Source organism: Prionailurus viverrinus, chromosome B4, assembly GCF_022837055.1.
Source record: "Prionailurus viverrinus isolate Anna chromosome B4, UM_Priviv_1.0, whole genome shotgun sequence".
NCBI lineage: Eukaryota > Metazoa > Chordata > Mammalia > Carnivora > Felidae > Prionailurus > Prionailurus viverrinus.
In genome coordinates, this window is record NC_062567.1 from 22,593,616 (window position 1) to 22,613,694 (window position 20,079).

General features: G+C 39.0%; 1 protein-coding gene across 7 annotated transcripts in view; it reads right to left on the reverse strand.

The window, feature by feature from the left end:
* The window catches only part of ODAD2 (outer dynein arm docking complex subunit 2), a 183,409-nt gene that overhangs the window by 119,104 nt on the left and 44,226 nt on the right, over positions 1-20,079 (reverse strand). For all 7 annotated transcript variants that reach the window (XM_047865081.1, XM_047865080.1, XM_047865083.1 and 4 more), the window contains 6 exons: positions 13,683-13,829; positions 13,082-13,291; positions 10,909-11,151; positions 10,467-10,577; positions 8,112-8,266; positions 6,769-7,011 (listed from right to left, as the gene is read on the reverse strand). In XM_047865081.1, the coding sequence (XP_047721037.1) occupies positions 6,769-7,011; positions 8,112-8,266; positions 10,467-10,577; positions 10,909-11,151; positions 13,082-13,291; positions 13,683-13,829 (1,109 nt within the window). The remainder of the gene's footprint in view (positions 1-6,768; positions 7,012-8,111; positions 8,267-10,466; positions 10,578-10,908; positions 11,152-13,081; positions 13,292-13,682; positions 13,830-20,079) is intronic.

Below are 20,079 nucleotides of genomic sequence, written 5' to 3' on the forward strand. Positions count from 1 at the left end.
AATGATAGAATTACCTCAAACACACTCCTACAAAAATCTGCAGTTCTCTTTGCCTTGTGAACACAACTCTTCCATTCAGTTCTGAGCATTCAGTCAATCTAGCTTACTCCAAATCTCTAAAAATTTATAGCTTCATTGTGTTGCAATCCCGAAATCATCATCTCTAGTATCCTTTTTACCCTAAAGGGTCTCTAGCAATCTCCTTAGGCTAGAAGACTATCATAGACAATATAAAACAACACGTCCTTATGACTTTTCCTTAGGCTCCACTTCTGCTGTTTTACAATGCAAAACTAGGTCTCTGATGGGAAATTCCTCACTTCTTCCAAGGCCGATTCATTCCCCTAATCTCTGCTATGGGGGAAAAAAAAAAGATTGGCCATGCATTTCATGACCATGACACTTATTTGAGGGGAAATCTAAAGATATGAAGCAGCATGTGTTAGCTGTCAGCATATTACACACAGGTTAATAATTTACCTACATTTTACAGGTGTGTTTCACATTTAAGATTTGGAATTGTGGACATATCCTTGTTTGGGAGAATGTGCTTTCTTTCCTACTTTTGTTCTTTTTTTTGTGGTTTTCAGATTATTAACCAGAAGTTAAGCCTTTCATAAAATTATTCAAATTAGTCTGTGTATTTACAAATAAATTTTTACTTACTGCCATTTCATCATCTACTCTGACATTTTAAAATTGCTTGTCTGTCTTCCCAACTCAGTCAAAAGGTCTTTAAGGCCTGTTGTTTGTCACTGAGTTGTTGTTCTTCTCTCATTACATTTTGTTGTTTCAAAACCTACATTAAAATTCAGAACAAGGAAAGTGTTTTCTCTGGCTTTTTCCTGAATGGGTTCAACTGAAAAATCAGTAAATATAACAATTTATCTAACAGAGTTATATTAAAATGGGTTTGAAGGTGCACTGTGAAAATAATGATGATATTTAGAAGTAATTTTTAGGTGTCAACTAAATAACCTGATGATGACTTATGTGGAAGTCATTAAATCTGGGACAGAAGAAGGGGCTTTGCAAGAATGAATTCTAGTCTATATAGATGAAATTCAATATATTTGTATGCATCATTGGAACAGAATAGAAAACCCAGAAACAAACCCACAGTTATATGTTCAATTAACCATTGACAAAGTAGGAAAGAATATGCAATGGGAAAAAGACAGCCTCTTCAACAAATAGTGTTGGGTTAATTGGACAGCAATATGCAAAAGAATTAAACTGGACCACTTGCTTACACCATACACAAAAATAAACTCAAAATGGATTAAAGACCTAAGTGTGAGACCCGAAACCATAAAAAGAGAGCACAGGCAGTGATTTCTGGCATTGGCCATAGCAACATCTTTCTAAATAGGTATCCTGAGGCAAGGGATATAAAAGCAAAAATAAACTATTGAGACTTCATCAAAATAAAAATCTTCTGCACAGAGAAGGAAACAATCAACAAGACTAAAAGGCAACCTACTGGATGGGAGAAGATATTTGCAAATGATATATCCAATAAAGGGTAATTAGTAAAAATATATAAAGAACTTATAGAACTCAATAGTCCCCCCCACCAATAACCCAATTTAAAAATAGGCAGACGACATGAATAGACATTTGTCCAAAGAATCCATACAGATGGCCAATAGACACATGAAAAGATACTCAACATCACTCATCATCAGGGAAATGCAAATCAAAACCACAATGAGATATCACCTCACACCTGTCAGAATGGCTAAAATCAAAAACAGAAGAAACAATAGGTGTTGGCAAGGATGTGGAGAAAACGGAACCCTATCACATTGTTAACAGGAATGCAAACTGGTGCAGCACTGTGGAAAACAGGATGGAGTTTCCTCAAAAAGTCAAAAATAGAACTACCTTATGACCCAGGAATTACACTACTGGGTATTTACACAAAAAATACAAAAACACTAATTCAAAGTGATATATGCATCCCTATGTTTACTGTAGCATCATTTACAATAGCCAAATTATGGAAGCAGCCCAAGTGTCCATCGACTGATGAATGGATAAAGGAGTAGTATATATACACAATGGAATATTATTCAGCCATACAAAGAATAATATCTTGCTATTTGCAACAACATGAGAGTATAATGCTAAGTGAAATAAGTCAGAGAAAAATACCATATGATCTCACTCATATATGGAATTTAAGAAACAAAACAAATGAACAAAGGAAAAAAAGAAAGACAAACCAAGAAACAGACTTTTTAAAAAAAATTTTTAACGTTTATTTATTATTAAGAGACAGACACAGAGCGTGAGCAGGGGAGGGGTAGAGAGAGGGGAGACACAGAATCTGAAGTAGCCTCCAGGCCCTGAGCTGTCAGCACAGAGCCTGATGCAGGGCTCAAGCTCACGAACTGTGAGATCATGACCTGAGCGGAAGTCGGTTGCCTAACCAACTGAGCCACCCAGGCACCCCTACAGACTCTTAAGTATAGAGAACAAACTGATGGTTACCAAAGGGGAGGTGGGTGGGGGTGTGAGTGAAATAGGTGATGGAGATTAAGGAGTGAACTTGTTGTGATGAGCACTGAGTAATGTATAGAAGTGTTGAATCACTATATTGTACTCCTGAAACTAATATAACACTGCATGTTAACTATACTGAAATTAAAATAAAGAACTCAATTAAAAATCAATTAGTAATCATCAAGAGACAAAAAGATGATTTATGACACAGTCACACAGTGATATGGGAAAACACATACTACTAACAAGACACACAGTGATAAAATATATATGAAAACTATATATAGAAAAAAAAACCCCAACAACCTCAAGGTAGCTTCTCAAGCTGAGCTCAACCCCATCCCAGGGCTTTTGTGTTTGCAGCTCCTTGTCTGGGTTCTTCCCTCAGGCTGTCCTCTTATCTCTCAGATCTTTGTTCAAATATTATCCTCTCAGAGACTACTGTCCGGTCTTCCACTTTCTCTTTCCTCTTTCCACTGCTGCTAATGTAACCACCTTCACTCACGCTCTTTCAATTGTGCAGTTTTCTTTTTTTAAGTTTATTTATTTTGAGAGAGACAGAGACAGCGCTAATGGGGGAGGGACAGGAGGGAGACAGAGAAAAACATGCAGTCTCTGCACTACCAGCAAAGAGCCTAATGCAGGGCTCGATCCCATGAAACCGCGAGATCATGACCTGAGCCGAAACCAAGAGTTTGATGCTTAACTGACTGAGCCACCCAGGTGCCCCTATAGTGCTAATTTCTTTATAGCATTTAGCACCATCTGAAATTGTTTAAGAGTTTAGAGTCTGTGTCCCACACACACAACAGAATGTAAGTTCCAAGAGAGCAGGAACTTTGCTTTGGGTATGCTATCCTTTCAGTGCCTACCACAAAAGATACTTGATTAATATTTGTGTAATGAATAAGGAATAAACAAATAACAATATAACTTTAATTAACTAACATCTGCAGGGAAAAGATGAAGCTTGGGAGAAGGGGCCAGGAGGTAAATGCTTTAAATACCAGGTGAAGGAATTTAGGTTTGGTTTTTAAAGGCTGAGAAGTTCCTTAGGCCAAGGAAACAACTCTATCAGATGTACAGTTTAGGAAACCAAATTTCAGTGCCATGCAGGAAGGTATGGAAGGGGACAGATGTGAGATGAGACCAAACAGGACCTGCTTCAATGGTCCAGGTAAAAGAAGACAGAACCTCAACTGAGGGCAGAGAGCAGGAGGGCACATTCAAAAAACATTCAGAGGCAGTGGGTGTAGTTGGCAGATATGAGCAGACAAAAAGTAAACAAGAGCCAAAGGTCAAAAGAAATACACAAAACCATTTTGACAAACATTTATCAGGTGCTAATGAACACCTCGTGCTTTTCAGAAAGATAAATACATCAGAAAAGTGTCTTCTAAGTCTGGCTGGTGTTCTTCTCTCGAAGATATCGTGGGTAACAACTAGTGTTCCTTGGTGTCTGAAACACCTGAGCCTAAGGCTCCAATAACCAAATACAAAAAGAGTTATAGTGGCTTTACTGCTTGCATATCAGACATGTGGTTAGACCAGAATCACATTAACAGGGCTCCAAGGCTATCGAGTTTCAGGCTTCCTGTGAAGGAAGAGGACCTGACTGAACACAAATGAATCACAAATGCCAGGAAAGTGAGAAGGAACAAGGTACTACCAGAGACTACTGGTGTATGTTATGAGCTTCCTCTAATAATCAAATGGTGAAATAGCAAACTACACTTCAGCAGAGTTGATGTATGGCCCCACAATATGTGGTACTCTGTATATGTCTATGTGAATGGTGTTCCCTAGGGTTGTGCAGGGTATATCCATACACAGTAGCCCTGAGTGCCTGGTCACACATATTGAAGAGTTGAATGAATGAGTGAATCAAAATCAAATTATATAGGAGATATAAAGGAGAATCATAGTATAACAAGATTACAGGTGTAGTCATGGATCCAATCAACCATCTCAAGAAACTGCCAACTTAGACTGAAGGGGACAGAGATAGGATGAAATGAAGGAAGGTTTTCAGACCTCTGGGAGTCTATAGGATAGGCCAAAAGAGCTATCAAGCTGCAAATAATGAGGTGTTATTGTTTCCATAGTCAGGATTCATGGGCACTGAATTCAAAGTTAAAATTGCCACCCGACCACTTTGGCCTCCCCATGCCTCTAAATCAACAAGCAACGAAGGGAGTTACTGTGTTGGCTGGGGTGATCCCAATTACCAAGGGTAAATTGAACTGCTATTCCACAATGGAAGTAAAGAAGACTATATCTGGAAAACAGGAGATCCCTTAGGGCAGGTCTTAAGTATTACCATGCCCTGTGATTAAGGTCGATGGAAAACTACAACAGCCCAATCCAGGCAGGACTACTAATGGCCCAGACCCTCAGGAATGAAGGTTTGGGTTACCCCACCAGGTAAAGAACCACATCCAGCTAAAGTGCTTGCTGAGGGCAAAGGGAATATGGAATGAGGAATGAAAGAAGGTAGTTATAAATACCAGCTATGACCACATGACCAGTTACAGAATGAATATTGTTAATTGTCATGAATATTCTTTATTTTGTTATAAATATGTGTGTATCTTTGTTTTCTTCCCTCTCTTATCCTCTTGTCATGTAACATGAGACATGATGACTTTATATCATGGCTTTTAAGAATGGTTAGCTTTATATCAGAGTATTTAAGTAACAGGATATCAAGAAGAAGAGTAAATATTATCCAAGAACTCTGCTTCCTCTTCTGGGAAAAGGGTTAGTGTATTTTCAGTGGTACACTGGATAGTTGTATAGTATTAGGCAGGAATATGGCCTTGTTATTATCTTTCTACAGATCTTAAGCATGGTTTAAGGAGATGCATGAATGGGTACCAAGTTGACAAAGAGGGGACATGTTATAGCTAATGTTTATAAGTCGACTGGATTAAGGGATACCCAGATATTTAGTCAAATGTTATTTTGCATATTTCTCTGAACGTGTTTTTTGGATGAGGATGATATTTAAATTGGTAGACTTTGAGTACAGCAGATTATTCTCCATAATGTTAGTGGGCTTCATCAAATAAGTTGAAGGCCTTAATAGAAAAAGGCTGACTTCCTCTGTGGAATTCTGCCAGCAGACTGCCTTGACCTCAAACTGCAGCTCTTTCCTGAGTCTCCAGCTTTCCAGGCTCCCCCATCAGAATGTGGACTTGCCAAGACACCACAATCACATGAGCCAATTCCTTAAATATATCTTCATATGTCTCCTCCCTCTACCTTTCTCATCCTGTTGCTTCTGGTTCTCCGGAGAACCCTTATACAATAGCTTTGGCCTATATGGGTTCTTCCCATTCTGGACTTTATACACACACACACACACACACACACACACACACACACACACTTAAATATATTTATGTCTCATATAAATATATTTATATATGTTTAATTTATATACAAGTTATTATTTCTATGTTTAAGTATATATTTGTATATATAATCTCTATATAATCTTGCCATTGTTCTTTTTATTTTTTAGACAAACAACCCAATTTTTTTAAGTTTATTTATTTATTTTGAGAGAGAGAGACTGCACAGGAGGGGCAGAGAGAGAGAGAGAGAGAGAGAGAGAATACCAAGCAGACTCTGTACTGTGACAGTGCAGAGTCCAATGTGGGGCTCAATCTCACAATCGTGAGACCATGACCAGGGCCAAAATCAAATCAGATGCTTAACTGACTGAGCCACCCAGGCACCGCTTGCTATTGTTCTTAAGTTGTACTACATTTAAATCTTTTCTTCCTAATTAGACAAGAATTTGTTTCAGGACCAAGATCACAGCTGAAAACCCTTTGTCTTCTCCCCTCATCAATTCACAGCACTTCCTAGGTACTCAAAATAAGTTTGCTGAATCGAACTGAGAAACAAGAAGGATACTATACTAGAACTACCTAGGCTCTTAGAGAGAGAGAGAATTCTTCCCTAGGAAGCAGAGAAAAACTTTGTTGATTGTACGAAGGTTTCTGCATGGGAAATTAATTACTGGGAATTTTAAGTCCTCCCAATATGCCTAGCCTTAGTCCTCCAGCTCCTCCTAGGGAACAATTTGGCTCGGTAACTCATTACTGGTAACCTCGTGGCTATTTATATATAAATCCGTTTTACTTTTGCATCATTTGTGCACCCCAATTCTAAGGGAGGACACTGTTTCTGACTACCCAAGCATTCCCCCATCACTCTCAAATAAAATCTTTCCGTTGCCAGGCCACTTACATCATACTTTCAGGTTCTACTGCACAAGCACCAACTGCTTTTGTGACATTGACAAGAAGAGCTTGGTTTACTCCAACGAGGAGGTTCACGAGTGGTGGAATGCCACCACATTTCCGGACAAGGACGCGATTTTCATAGTCCTGACAACATTCTCCCAATGCACCAACCACATTCACAAGTACCTCTTCGGGCTGGTCAGTTAAAAGTCCCACCAAAGTTTCAATGGCTTTGTATTCCCGAAACCTAAATTCATCAAGAGAAGAAGAGGTGGGGGGGAGGGGGGAGGGGAGGAGAAACAGTATTACTTTTGGTATAATTAGCTAATAACATTAAGAGCCCAAAATTACTAAATGCCAACTACATGCTCATACGGTCTATACAAAAACTCTATGATGCAGATACTACCATAATCCCCATTTTCAGAAAGCTAATTCGAAGCCTGGTAAATAGTGAAGCTGGTTTCCACTTCCAGCCATCCACGCCATTAATCACTATACTGTATGGTCTCTAAGACAACTACCAACTTCGTCCAAATCAGAGTGTCAGCAATTCTACTATGCTATGGGTGTCTGCCCCATGTCACAGAGACTATTTTACATGAACAAAGCAAAATAAACCTATTTTGTGTTAAATAAGACATGTGAATTTCTTGTTAAAATCATCACAATGAGACAAGGAAGGTTGCCTCAGAATATCCATCACAGAGTGTGAGAACCCTAAAAATATATGAAGAGACAAATCTGAAGATTAAATCAGTTATAAAGTTTACAAATAATTTAAAATTCAATGAAATTATCTGACAGTGGCTACACAGCCCTTGAGCTGGCATTTAGCTGACTCATCTTGTTTAACTTTAGAAAAGCAAAAAGAATGGAACCACTTCCATCTCTAAAGATTCAGTGGGACTTCATCCCCTCATCTTGATAGGTCTCTGCAGGAGATCAGAGGTACTTGTCATTTAAATTGCTGCCCACAAGCAAAAGAGCCCATTCACACAGATAAGATTATGTCAGCACATCCCTTAGCTTTACTAAGTGAGGCACAGAAAACCATAGCCAGGTGGTGGGATAGGAAGTAGAAGTCTTTCATTTCTAAAAATCCTTACTACTGCCAAATTAGTCTAGAACATAAATATATGGAAACTATACGAGTAGCATTATAATTGATTCTTTATTAAAATAACATTACGGGAATGTGTTTCAATGGGCATATTTTTTATGCATCTATACTTTTATTTAGAAACATTTATATCTTAATGAAAGATGTTTTAGTTGAAAGTTAAGAATACAGCTATTCCTCGATGGCCATATTTTTATTACAGAATATTGAATGTCTTCTCTTACTTGGTCACATTCTCTTTGCTGATAGAACATTTCCATATTGCCCCAGTGACAGCAGCCAACCGTTCTTTATTGTCCGTGTTATCGAGCAGACTGGCCAGGCGTTTAAGACCTCCGTGCAGTCTAACGAGATCACGGGTTTCCTTATCCTCAGCACACTACACACAAAAATCAAATCAGAGGCTCTCAGTGATCAAAGCATATCAAGCTTTCTGTAATTGCTAAAGAGGCTGCCATTTTAGTGGCAGTGAAACTTCTTTTCAAAGAGTATCATTTTCTGAAGGGGCCTCCAAGTAAAATCTAATTCTTCTCTGTATTGGCAGCTATCTGACACTGTCTCTTTTCCCTTACATAATTTTGGCCGCGTCTAGCAGTTTCTACATACTTAGAAATTCTGCCAAGCCAATTCTGAGGTAACCTGGGCTTCCACCAAGACAGAAACAGAGATTGGTTGGTTAGAAACCTAGAACACCACATGCGTGGACAGAGGATTTCTACAGTGATGCAACACACAGTCTTCGGAAAATGTAGCAGAGAAAACACGAGTGATACGGATTCAATCAGAGCTTCAATGACCCCCAAAATCTAGGAGATGAGCATTTCCTCAATAGAGTTTCTATGCCCAGAGCAGTAAGTTATAGCAATAGCAACTGACATTATATTCACATATGTTTATCCACGTTTGTGTCATCCTTTGAAACAGATGCGTACTACATAGATGTTCCCAGCTGATTGTCCTTCCCAGGTTAAAGAGCAAAAAGATGATAAATTTAGTATAGATATGCTATCATCCTAAGTATACAGTTGGTCTCTGAGGCCATATGATACAGATGCATGTCATGGATCATCCATGAGGGCCACTAGAAGAAATCCTCATTGTAATGCACCACAAGGCACCTGTCAGGCTTTTCTTCTATTTATGACTTTTGCTTCTGGTTCAGTTCCAACTTTAGAAAAAATAATCACTATTACTAACCAATCATTCATAGTTACTCAGATAAGGCTTATATATGCAAGTCAAGGCTATATATCCTTGTTTTGAACTGAGTTGTGTTCCCTCAAAACTCACATATGTCAAAGTCCTAACCCCCGTACCTCAGAATGTAAGTTAAGGTCTTTAAAGAGGTAACGAAGGATAAATAAGGCCACTGAGGTGGGCTCTAATCCAATATGACTGATGTCATAAAATATAAGGACACAGAGGAAGGAACATGTGGAGACACAGGAGGAATGGTATGTGAACATGAAGACAGCCACCTACAAGCCAAGGAGAGAGTCCTCAGAAAGCACCAATGCTGCGGACACCTTGATCTCAAACTTCTAGCTTCCAGAACTATAAGGTAATAAATATCTGTTATTTAACAGGCCACCATATGGTATTTTGTTTTGGTATTTTGTTTTGTTCTAGCAAACTAATACCATCCTCTACTGACATGAACCCCTTTTTCTGACTCTTTTTGGCATACTCTCACTGTGCACATTTTATTATCTATCTACCTACCTACCTACCTACCTACCTATCTTTACATGTTTATTTTTGACAGAGAAAGTACAAGGAGGAAGGGCAGAGAGAGACAGGGAGACGCAGAATCCAAAACAGGCTCCTGGCTCTGAGCTATCAGTGCAGAGCCCAATGTGGGGCTCAAACCCACAAACTGTGAGATCGTAACCTGAACGGAAGTTGGACACTTAACCGACTGAGCCACCCAGGTGCCCCAATATGCACATTTTAAATGCATTCCTCTAGGAAATGGACGCTGATTTCTCGGATAGGTAGAAGCTGGCATGGCCAGCAACCAGCCATCTACTAATTTTTCGAAGCCATCTTTACTTCTAATCTGTTTTCTGGTATACTATAAAATGTATAGCTTACAAAAAGTTAACAAAGGTTAAAGTAAATTAATAAAAAGATAAAACAGGAATACACACACACACACACACACACACACACGCAAGCTCACACTCATTCATCCATCCATTTTGCCTTGGTAGAAGATAAATTTCTCAACTACTATGTTTGAATAGGGTGCCTGTAAAACAATGTAAAGGCACCATGTATATATTTTCCTATTTTACACTAAGTAATTTGTTTTAGGAGAGAAAGACATGTAAGTGCCTTCTAGAAATGTAAATAATCAAGACATGTTGGTGCAGGTTTCTCTCTCACATATACAGGCCATCTGTCATTAGCACAGGACAGTGGTTCTCAGACCTATGTGTACAGGAAAATCCCTAAAGCGTCTTGTTAAAAATGCTGATTCCTGAGTCCTGACACCAGAGAATGAGAACCCATGTTTAGAAACACCACCTTAACTACAGGGAGAAGAAGACCACAGCTGCCCACAGAGTCCCCCACACCTGGTAGATGGCCATGGCACAGTGTTCCTGCAATTGTTCGTTCTCACTATTTAGGTTCTTCACCAGATTTTCAATGATCCTTTCAGCTTTGATCGCAGCTCGGTAGTTTTCCTAGGAACACAAATTTAAATATTTATCTGTGTAAGACACGAATATTAAGTACCTATCTATACTTACTAATAATTATGCCAAACAAACTTTCTTAATAAACACTAAAGTCCAAGGTTAACACAACTATATAAGAAGAGAATTTAGTCAACATTTTCAAAAATACATCACATGGGTACCAATTTAATTAATGTTCTGTTAGTTTCATCTTCTTTAATAGACTGCTGACTTCTCAAAAAAAATCCTTAGCAGTCATGATAACCTTGAAAATTATTTTTCAACTAAAGAAAGTCAAGGTAAATGAAAGCAAGGGAAGCAGAGCTGGCTTGAGTACCTCTGATGCACATTCTTGCAATGTCCCTACCACTGGAATTAGCATGTTTTCATGAGACGTCTTCAGTAAGCGAGCCAACAAAGGAATGCCCCCAGCTTTACGAATGGCTTCTTTATTTGTGTAACTCTTACTGCAGCTCCACAATGCCAGAGCCCCACAGCGAGCCACTTCCACGTCTCTGGCATCATACAGACTCGATTGAGCCGGTTCTGCTGAACTCTTTCCACAGTCGAGTAGAGCGACCTACAAGAATAGGTGAATATGATGTACATGGGAATCTTTAAAATAAAACAACATATCCCTCAATAGCTACAGGGTTGCTACCAAGATAATCTCCATCAAAAATAAGAATCCTTTACTGGGCACTTGGGTAGTTCAGTCAGTTAAGTTTCAGACTCTTGATTTCAGCTCATGTCATGATCTCACAGTTCATGAGTTCGAGCCCCACATTGGGCTCCGTGCTGACAGTTCAGAGCTGCTTGAGATTCTGTCTTTGCCCCTCCCCCTCTCACATGTGTATGCTCTCTCTCAAAATAAAATAAACTTAAAAAACAATAAGAATACTTTTACAAATTAACTTTCATACTACATATGAAAAACAAAGAAACAAAACCCTTCAAAACACCTTCCTCCAAATTTGGGAGTGTTTACATTTCCTTTCTATAAGAAATTTAATCTCACCAAGATTGTATTTTCTTAACATAGCTATAATATATGCATTAGGAAGATTTGTAAACTACATCCTCAGTCCTGGTATCTCAGAAAACTAGAGTCACTAAAGCCATTAGAACTTTCTATGAGAACTGAATGGCTTGTATATTCTTAAAACCATGAGACCTCTTTGGAGGACATGGCTCCCCACCTGAGCTACCAAAACCAACCAATCCACATGGCACAGCTGCCAGGATCATTTCTTTCCTTTCTTTTCTTCTTTTTATTTCTTCCTTCCTTCCTTCCTTCCTTCCTTCCTTCCTTCCTTTTGCAATAACTAAAGTCACTGAAGACTTTAAGGGAAAGGCAATTTATATAGATAAGCAGTAGCTTATCTATATAAGTAAGGGTGCTCCAGAGGAAGTGAAGCCAGGGCACCCAGGGTTATCTCTACCCTGTGTGTGTCTAGTTCATTCTTCTCTCTGCAGGCCAGATTCCATGGGTATGTCCACATAATCATGACCACCATCTTGAGTTTAGTAAAGAGTAGTACAGACTAAGTAGAGTCTCTGATTCCTAATGCCAAATTCCTGGGAGAGACATCTGTGGGACTGGCTTGAGTCAAGTGGATACTCATGGCCTAACTAGTTACAGCCCAAGGAAGGACATTTAGATGGCTTTTCATTCTAATTTTTTTTTTTAACATTTATTTATTTTTGAGACAGAGAGAGACAGAGCATGAACGGGGGAGGGTCAGAGAGAGGGAGACACAGAATCTGAAACAGGCTCCAGGCTCTGAGCTGTCAGCACAGAGCCCGACGCGGGGCTCAAACTCACAAACTGTGAGATGGTGACCTGAGCCAAAGTCGGACGCTTAACCGACTGAGCCACCCAGGAGCCCCAGATGGCTTTTCATTCTAAAACAATGGGATGAACAGAGAGCAGACAGCTTGAAAATATATGTCCCCAACAGTTATTCCCTTAGTATCTATAAATAATCTAAACTCTTCAGCTCTTGGATAAGGCCCTGTGTGACCACCATGGTCCCTCACTTTCACCTCCTACTACCCAGCCCATCTCATCTTAGGTCTAGCCACATTAGCCACTTGCGGTTTCCAAATACTCTGTTGTTTTCCAGTTTTGGGCTTTTAGCAACACAGCTTCATCTTCCTGAACTGCCTTTCCCTGGTGTGTCTGCATGACAAATACCTACTCGCTTTTCAAGACTGAGCAAAGGTTGGGTACCTGGATGGCTCAGTCAGTTAAGCATCTGACTCGATTTCAGCTCAGGTCTTGATCTCACAGTTCATGAGATCAAACCCTGTGTCAGGCTGTGCATTGACAGTGTAGAGCCTGCCTGAGATTCTCTCTCTCCCTCTCTCTCTCTCAAAATAAAAAAACATTTTAAAAATTTAAAAAAAAAAAAGACTCAGCAAAGGCAACATCTCCTTTGGGAAGGACAGCAGAGAGTTGACATCTTAGTGGCAGAGGGTGAGCTGATGACGATGTGAGCAGTACTCACCAGTTTGGTGATGCCCCCGTAGCGTCTCACTGCCTGTCGGGCTCTTCTAAACTTGGCAACATTTGCGATTGTCTCAGCTGCCAAACATTTCAGACTCTTATGTGGAGAATCAAGTGTATTAACCATAACTGGTAAGCCCCCAAGGTCAACAATATTACGTCTGATTTGAGGATTATGACTGATTTCCTTCAGGATTTTTAATGAACCAATCTAAATGAGAAAAAGTAGTTAGAGGTGAAAATAAGTGTTTAACCAGCACAAGTTTTTTAAAAATTCCAAGTCTACTTAAAATCCTTCCCCAGTGAAGTTTTTTAAAGAAATACTTTCTATTCCCGGGTGTTACACGCATGTTCCTTATTGTCCCTCAATTATGTAAACAAACATTCATCATTTAAGAAGCACATACTGATGGAAAGGAACCAGAAGATAAAGAAGAAAGGCAGAGATGCGAAGAGCAGCTAACAGTACAAGGAGCAAGTTATCAGTGATAAGAGCAGACAAAGACAAGAAGTTGGCAGAAGTAGCAGGCACCTATTGGTAAAAAGAGAAGCACGAGAAGTTGTTTAGAAGGTTTGTCACCCATGTCAGGTAAGCCACTCACTTTACATTTGACTTCATCTGTATCAAGCAAATTTATTAAAACTTCAAGGCCTCCAACATCCCTGATTGCCAACTGGCAGGTCTCTTGCGCTAAGTTGAAATCCTTCATTGAACACAGTGCGATCACTGTAGCTGTCTGATTTCCTCCCTATGAAGACACAATGCCATAGAAAGGTTAAATAAGGTCATGCTTCCATGGAAATTTACTTAATGGTTATGAATCCATGAACTGGGAAATGTGTCTCCCCCTACACGGCACGTTAAATTTTTTTAAGTTCTCTGAGTGGGTTATAATTTGTTAAATGAATCATGTAGAGCTGAAGCATGAAAAAGCTTTACAGAGTATCATAAAACATTATTCCAATTAAGAGTCAACATTTAAAGGTGGTCCGTCTGCTTTAAACAGCTATGACATTAGGCGGTATTAGTACATTAAATAGAGTCAAGGGGCAAGCCTTGAGAGATCGACTGAGGAATGTAAGTTTTATGTAGAGGTAATAGGCAGTCCCTATAAGTTCTTGAATAGAGTACTGTGCAATCCAAACTGTGCCTGAAAATTATTCTTACAGATGTATGTGGAACAGTCTGGAACAGTCTTTCTGGAGAAAGGGAAACCCTGTGGGAAGCAGTATAACAGTCATGCTGGGACCGCGGTAGGTCGGGGAAGGGCTGTGGGGTGGGGAGTGAGGAGGCAATTCCATTAAGAACTGGAGATGACTCAGTGGGTTGATGAAGGAGAAAAAAAGAAGTCTTCAGTATCATGGGCAAAATATTGGCCCAACGTAGAGAATCATGCAATCAACGTCTGCTTAGCTGATCACCAAATGTAAAGGGTAGTGGGGAACTGTTCCTTTAAGGTAAAACAATCTGGGATATTAAACAACAAAGTAATGATTGATCAGTGAAACAAACCTGCCAGGAAATTATCATCAGAATTCACTGCAGGAATTCTTAGGCAATGTCCACTGATCGTTAATGCTTTGAAAATCATCTGAAGGACACAGCATAGTACCTATTACTTCTCCTGCTATTAAGACTAGATGGTAAATAAGAGTTCCAGTATAAGTGCTGAAATAGTTTGTAGGAGCAATACTTCTAACAGAGCAAATAACAAAAGCAATATTTCTAACAGAGGTAAGAATAGACATTTTTGTAAAGTGTGCTCATGAAAGATGGCTTTGGATCTCTACTTCAAAACATAGTACCAATGGCCTCAAATAAACCTTTCTTTCCTTTTTGAGGAAAGACACCTACAAATTATGTTTATTCTCATTTGCTAATTATTACTTTATATTGCTACATCTATTATATATAAATGTACGAGATATAGTCTATACACTTAGCACAGAAATGGAAATTATATTCAAGCAGCCCAAGCCCCTCCTTCTATCACATATGTAAAACCTCTTGTGAATTCAGTAAAATGTATTACTTTTAAAATAAGAAGCTGAAATAGAACTATAAGAACTTAAGCATCCAAAAGATGGAAAGGTTGAGACTTCAGCCTTTCCTCTTACCCTTCCAGAAAACTCCCTCTCCATCTCTAAAAATGTTATGAACCACTATCCTGTGTTGACATCACTGTCATTGTCTGCTTTTCATACTAATTTTCTTTCTGGGTAATCCAGGCTGTCCACTATATTCAAGATAAAGTTTACAATGACAAAAGCCTTCATTTTATTATTTACATTTAAAATAGTAAGTTTTGTTCTTACAGCTCCTAATGTCTTTTTCTTGATATCAAGAGAAATTTTAACACCACCAATTTTCCTACAGTTGGTTTGAAATATAAAGCAGTAAATCCTTCATTTATTACTTTCAGTTTTATAATCTCCCTTGTTTGGGGGCACAGGACACCCCCCCCACACACACACACACAAGCACTTAAAAACAGAAGCCAGGTATTTCATAAACCATAGAGAATAATCTAAATGCTAACCATAATTAAAGAAAATACTACAGAAAAAAAGCATTAAAAAAAAGAGACAGAGAGAGAGGGGGAGAAAATTAATTTTAAAAGGCTCTTTTGTTGAATTTAAGTGGTTAAAAAAAGAAAGCTCCCCTGGGATGGATACCTGAAGGAACAGAGCTGGGCTCCCACATTAAAAGTTTGCAAATGCAAACCAAGAGCTTCAGATAGAGTTCTTTAGGCAGTGGCTTCAGACCCCAGCATGGCTTGAAAGCAAGAAGACGTCAAACAGCATGTCATACCTCAGTCAAGCCAAGGGAGTCCACCCACACCCGTCAGACTCTGAAGGAGAAAGTGCCGTCCCAGCATTCTCAGTTGTGCGTGATCAAGGACCTTCTTGACTGCTATTCTTGCACTGTGTTTTCTTTGGTAGTATTTTCCTACTTATACATTCAGCACAATCATTGTTTCCTATGTCACTTCAAGGTTTCTTACTTTTTCTCTTCTAGATTATTCCTACCTTTTGTGCTTTATTTCATTATATACATTGTAACCAGTGACATAAAATTTTTAAAGGGCCGTGTCATTTCAGCAGATGCCCAGAAAGGTAAGATGTTATACTTTTATGAATTATCTCTAAGCCAATTGTGAAGCCAAAGGATGGAAAATTTACATTTATCATGAGGAAGTTAGATCCTTCTAGAAAAAAAAATTCTGTAAATCATCAGCTTTTTCTGAAAATCTGGAAACATATTCATAGGCTTGAGAGATTTTTTTAGAACAGTTTTATATTAGGGAAAGTTAGTTTTTCCACATTTCAGGATTCAGTTCTACTCTTGTAGACCACACTCCCCAAAGGATTATAAATCTTTCAGAATGAATACCAGAGGAAAGGAGCCAAAATATTCAACATACAGAGCCGCAAATGTTGGCCAATTGCTATTCTTTAAATACCAGCTATGTCAAAGGATTTTCAAATGTTTGTTCTACTTTGACCAGATGCCATAAACATCTTACTAAGGAGAAGCAGTGCAAATATGCTTGTTTTTCAATTAAATCTCCCCGGAGAATGTAATTAGTTGCCAATACTTATTTTCACATTTTATCACGTATTTGCATTTGTGAAGTTTTAAGAGCTGGAGAAAACATAGTAAAATATTATTTTACTAGCTTCTGAAGGGTTTTGAAGAATGCTTCCAATAAGCTTTTCCACTTCTTAAATTAAGGCAAGTCTTTTGCTGGTTGTCTTCCCGCCCCTGCTTCTCCTCAGACATCTCCAGGCTCAGTGTGCCTTCTGATACTTTGTGGCTCGTGTTCCTTTCTATGACCAGGAAGCATTTGTTCCTTGTTACAATCACGTTTCAAACAGGCAAAAGTTAAATGAATGTTGCTTTCCCTCATTTTTCTCAAAATTTCTTTTGGAAGGACAAGATCAATAGAGGACACGTTTCTAAATAATGTTTCTCATGGTTTTAAATAGAACTTTTGAAATAAAGTAGTATTACCTTATCTGGTCTATAGGGTAATATCTACCTCCAACCCCCTTACTGCTGATAACAGAGAAATAAACATTTACTGAGTTGAGATGAAGAATGTATTCGAGACTAGATTAGGGGGCAAGCTATCTCTGGTCATTTTTTTATTCTTGCATTCAAAAAATTTGCACACTTACTTTTCACCAAGTTCGAGGCCAGGCATTAGAGACATCCTAGTAAACAAAAACAGACATGGTCTTTGCCTCGTGGAGCTCATCAAATGTAGTAGAGAAGATTTTAATTTCTGAAGCCCATTCAAATAAACGAAAACTTGAAGAAGTGCTATGCAAACTTGCAGTCAAGGACTCTGACTGGGCGGGGACAACAGGGGAGGTTTCCCTGAGGAATGTATGTCTGGAATGAAGTGTGGACAGAGTGGGAGACTTTCCCTGGTGAAGGAGGAGGGAAGTGATGAAAGGCACGCCAGTCAGAGGAATCAGTATTTGCAAAGGTCGATGGAGAAGCGGAACATGGCCTAACGAAGGCCAGTGTGGCTGAGACCCAGAGAGTGGGTGGTAGATGGTCCAAGATGAGCTGAAAAAGTAGGTGGGCAAAGGCACCTGCTGGACCCATAGGCCAGGCTGAATATTTTAATCATTACTCTAAGACTGATAGGAAATATTCAAGGGTTATTGTTTTAGGGAAGGCAGAGAGGACCAACATGAGCTGAGTACATTTTTAGATCATTCTGGCTAAAGAGGCCCCTGGCTAGACAGGGCAAGTGGGACACGTGGAGAGCAGCTCTCCAGAGAAGAGCTAACCGGGATGGAGAGCTCAAGGTGACTCATCATGTGTCATAAAGACTTCAAATAAATTGGCTCAGAAAAGGAGACTATAAAACTAGTAGACGAAACTCTGATGGGCTCCATGCTCACAGGGCCACCATTTGGAGCTTACTGTCCGAGCCCCACATGACGACCGGAAGAGAAGGCAGGCAGAGGCACAATCAGGAGTGGAGGCTCCTCTTCTGTTCCCCACTGTCTGCAATCAAGGGGCAGTGGATAAGACCCAGTGAGGTGACACAGCCATCACACGGCTATCCAGCTGGCTTTCAATGTTCTCGGCATTTTTGCCTCCGAACATGCTGCTCAGAGAGCAAGAAAAGTGAACCTCTGCCAGTGACTGTTTATTAATGATGACAGAGGGCCTGGCATCCGGCACAGAGGTTGGCCTACATATACTCTCATCTCCCAGCCTCAGAAACGGGAAAAACTCAATGCTCAAAGAGAGTGGCATATGACTATGTTAAGTCAAGGTAGTAAAGTATATTGCTTTGCTTTCTGTTTATTTGCAAACCTATTTTATCCTGATGATTCAGCACTCATAAACCTGAGACTCAAGAGAGGAGACTCAAGAGATCTCCAAGAAAGAAAATAAGAAAATACTGTTCCAGAAGAAAAAAGAAATTAGACTCAGATTTTTGTATTACAAGCGTGCTGAGAATTTTTATTAGGAATGGGTAAGGAACAATACAAGCATTCCCTACGCATTCCTTTTAAATACCCATGGAACATTTACAGACATAGACAATCTGCTGGAATGCCCTAGTCACTGCAGTGAGGAAAAATCTGTAGCAAATATAACTGCATTCCTAAAAAGATTCAGAAGAATACACTGAATAATTATGATAATTAATAAAAATAGCTCAGTAGAGTGACCAGATATAAGGGCAGCATTCAAAAATTAGTAACTCCTCATACACTAAGAATAACAAATCAAAATGTGTAATTTGAAAAATGTTCCCATGAAGGGGCGCCTGGGTGGCTTAGTCGGTGAAGCCTCTGACTTTGGCTCAGGTCATGATCTCTCAGTTCATGGGTTCAAGCCCCATGTCGGGCTCTGTGCTGACAGCTCGGAGCCTGGAGCCTACTTTGGATTCTATGTCCTCCTCGCTCTCTGCCCCTCCCCCGCTTGTGCTCTCTCTCACTCTCAAAAATAAATAAACATTACAAATTTTTTAAATTGTATCCATTTGTCAGTTGATGCACATTTAGGCTCTTTCCATAATTTGGCTATTGTTGAAAGTGCTGCTATAAACATTGGGGTACATGTGCCCCTAGCATCAGCATTCCTATATCCCTTGGTATTATGCTAAGTGAAATAAGTCAGGCAGAGAAAGACAGATACCATACGTTTTCACTCATATGTGGATCCTGAGAAACTTAACAGAAGACCATGGAGGAGGGGAAGGGGGAAAAAAAAGTTACAGAGAGGGAGGGAGGCAAACGATAAGAAACTCTTAAATACTGAAAACAAACTGAGGGTTGATGGAGGTGAGGGAGAGGGGAAAGTGGGTGATGGGCATTAAGGAGGGCAACTGTTGGGATGAGCACTGGGTTATTGTATGGAAACCAATTTGACAATAAATTATATTAAAAAATAAAAAGTAAATAAAAAAAATAAAAAATAAAAATAAAAAATAAAAAAAACTTTTAAATGTTCCCATGCTAGTATTAGCAAAATAATAATAACAAAAATATCTAGGAGTAAATTTCACAAGAAATATGTTGAAAATATATGGAAAAGAAGCTATTAAGTTTTAATACAATTCACAAAAATTTAAAAATAAATGAATGGCCATACTATGTTCCTGAATAGGATAACTCAATTTTACTAAAAACTGCAAACCCGCAACTATATGGTTAATTAATCTTTGACAAAGCAGGAAAGAATATCCAATGGAAAAAACACAGTCTCTTCAACAAATGGTATTGGAAAAACTGGAGAACTAAATGTAAAAAAATGAAACTGGACCACATTTTTACACCAGACACAAAAATAAATTCAAAATAGATGACAGACCTAGATGTGAGACAGAAAACCATTAAAATCCTAGAGGATAACATAGGTAGTAACCTCTTTGACATTGGCTGTAACAGTTACTTACTAGAGAGATCTCCTGAGGCAAAGGAAATAAAAGCAAAAATAAAACAGGGACTTAATTAAAAAAAAAA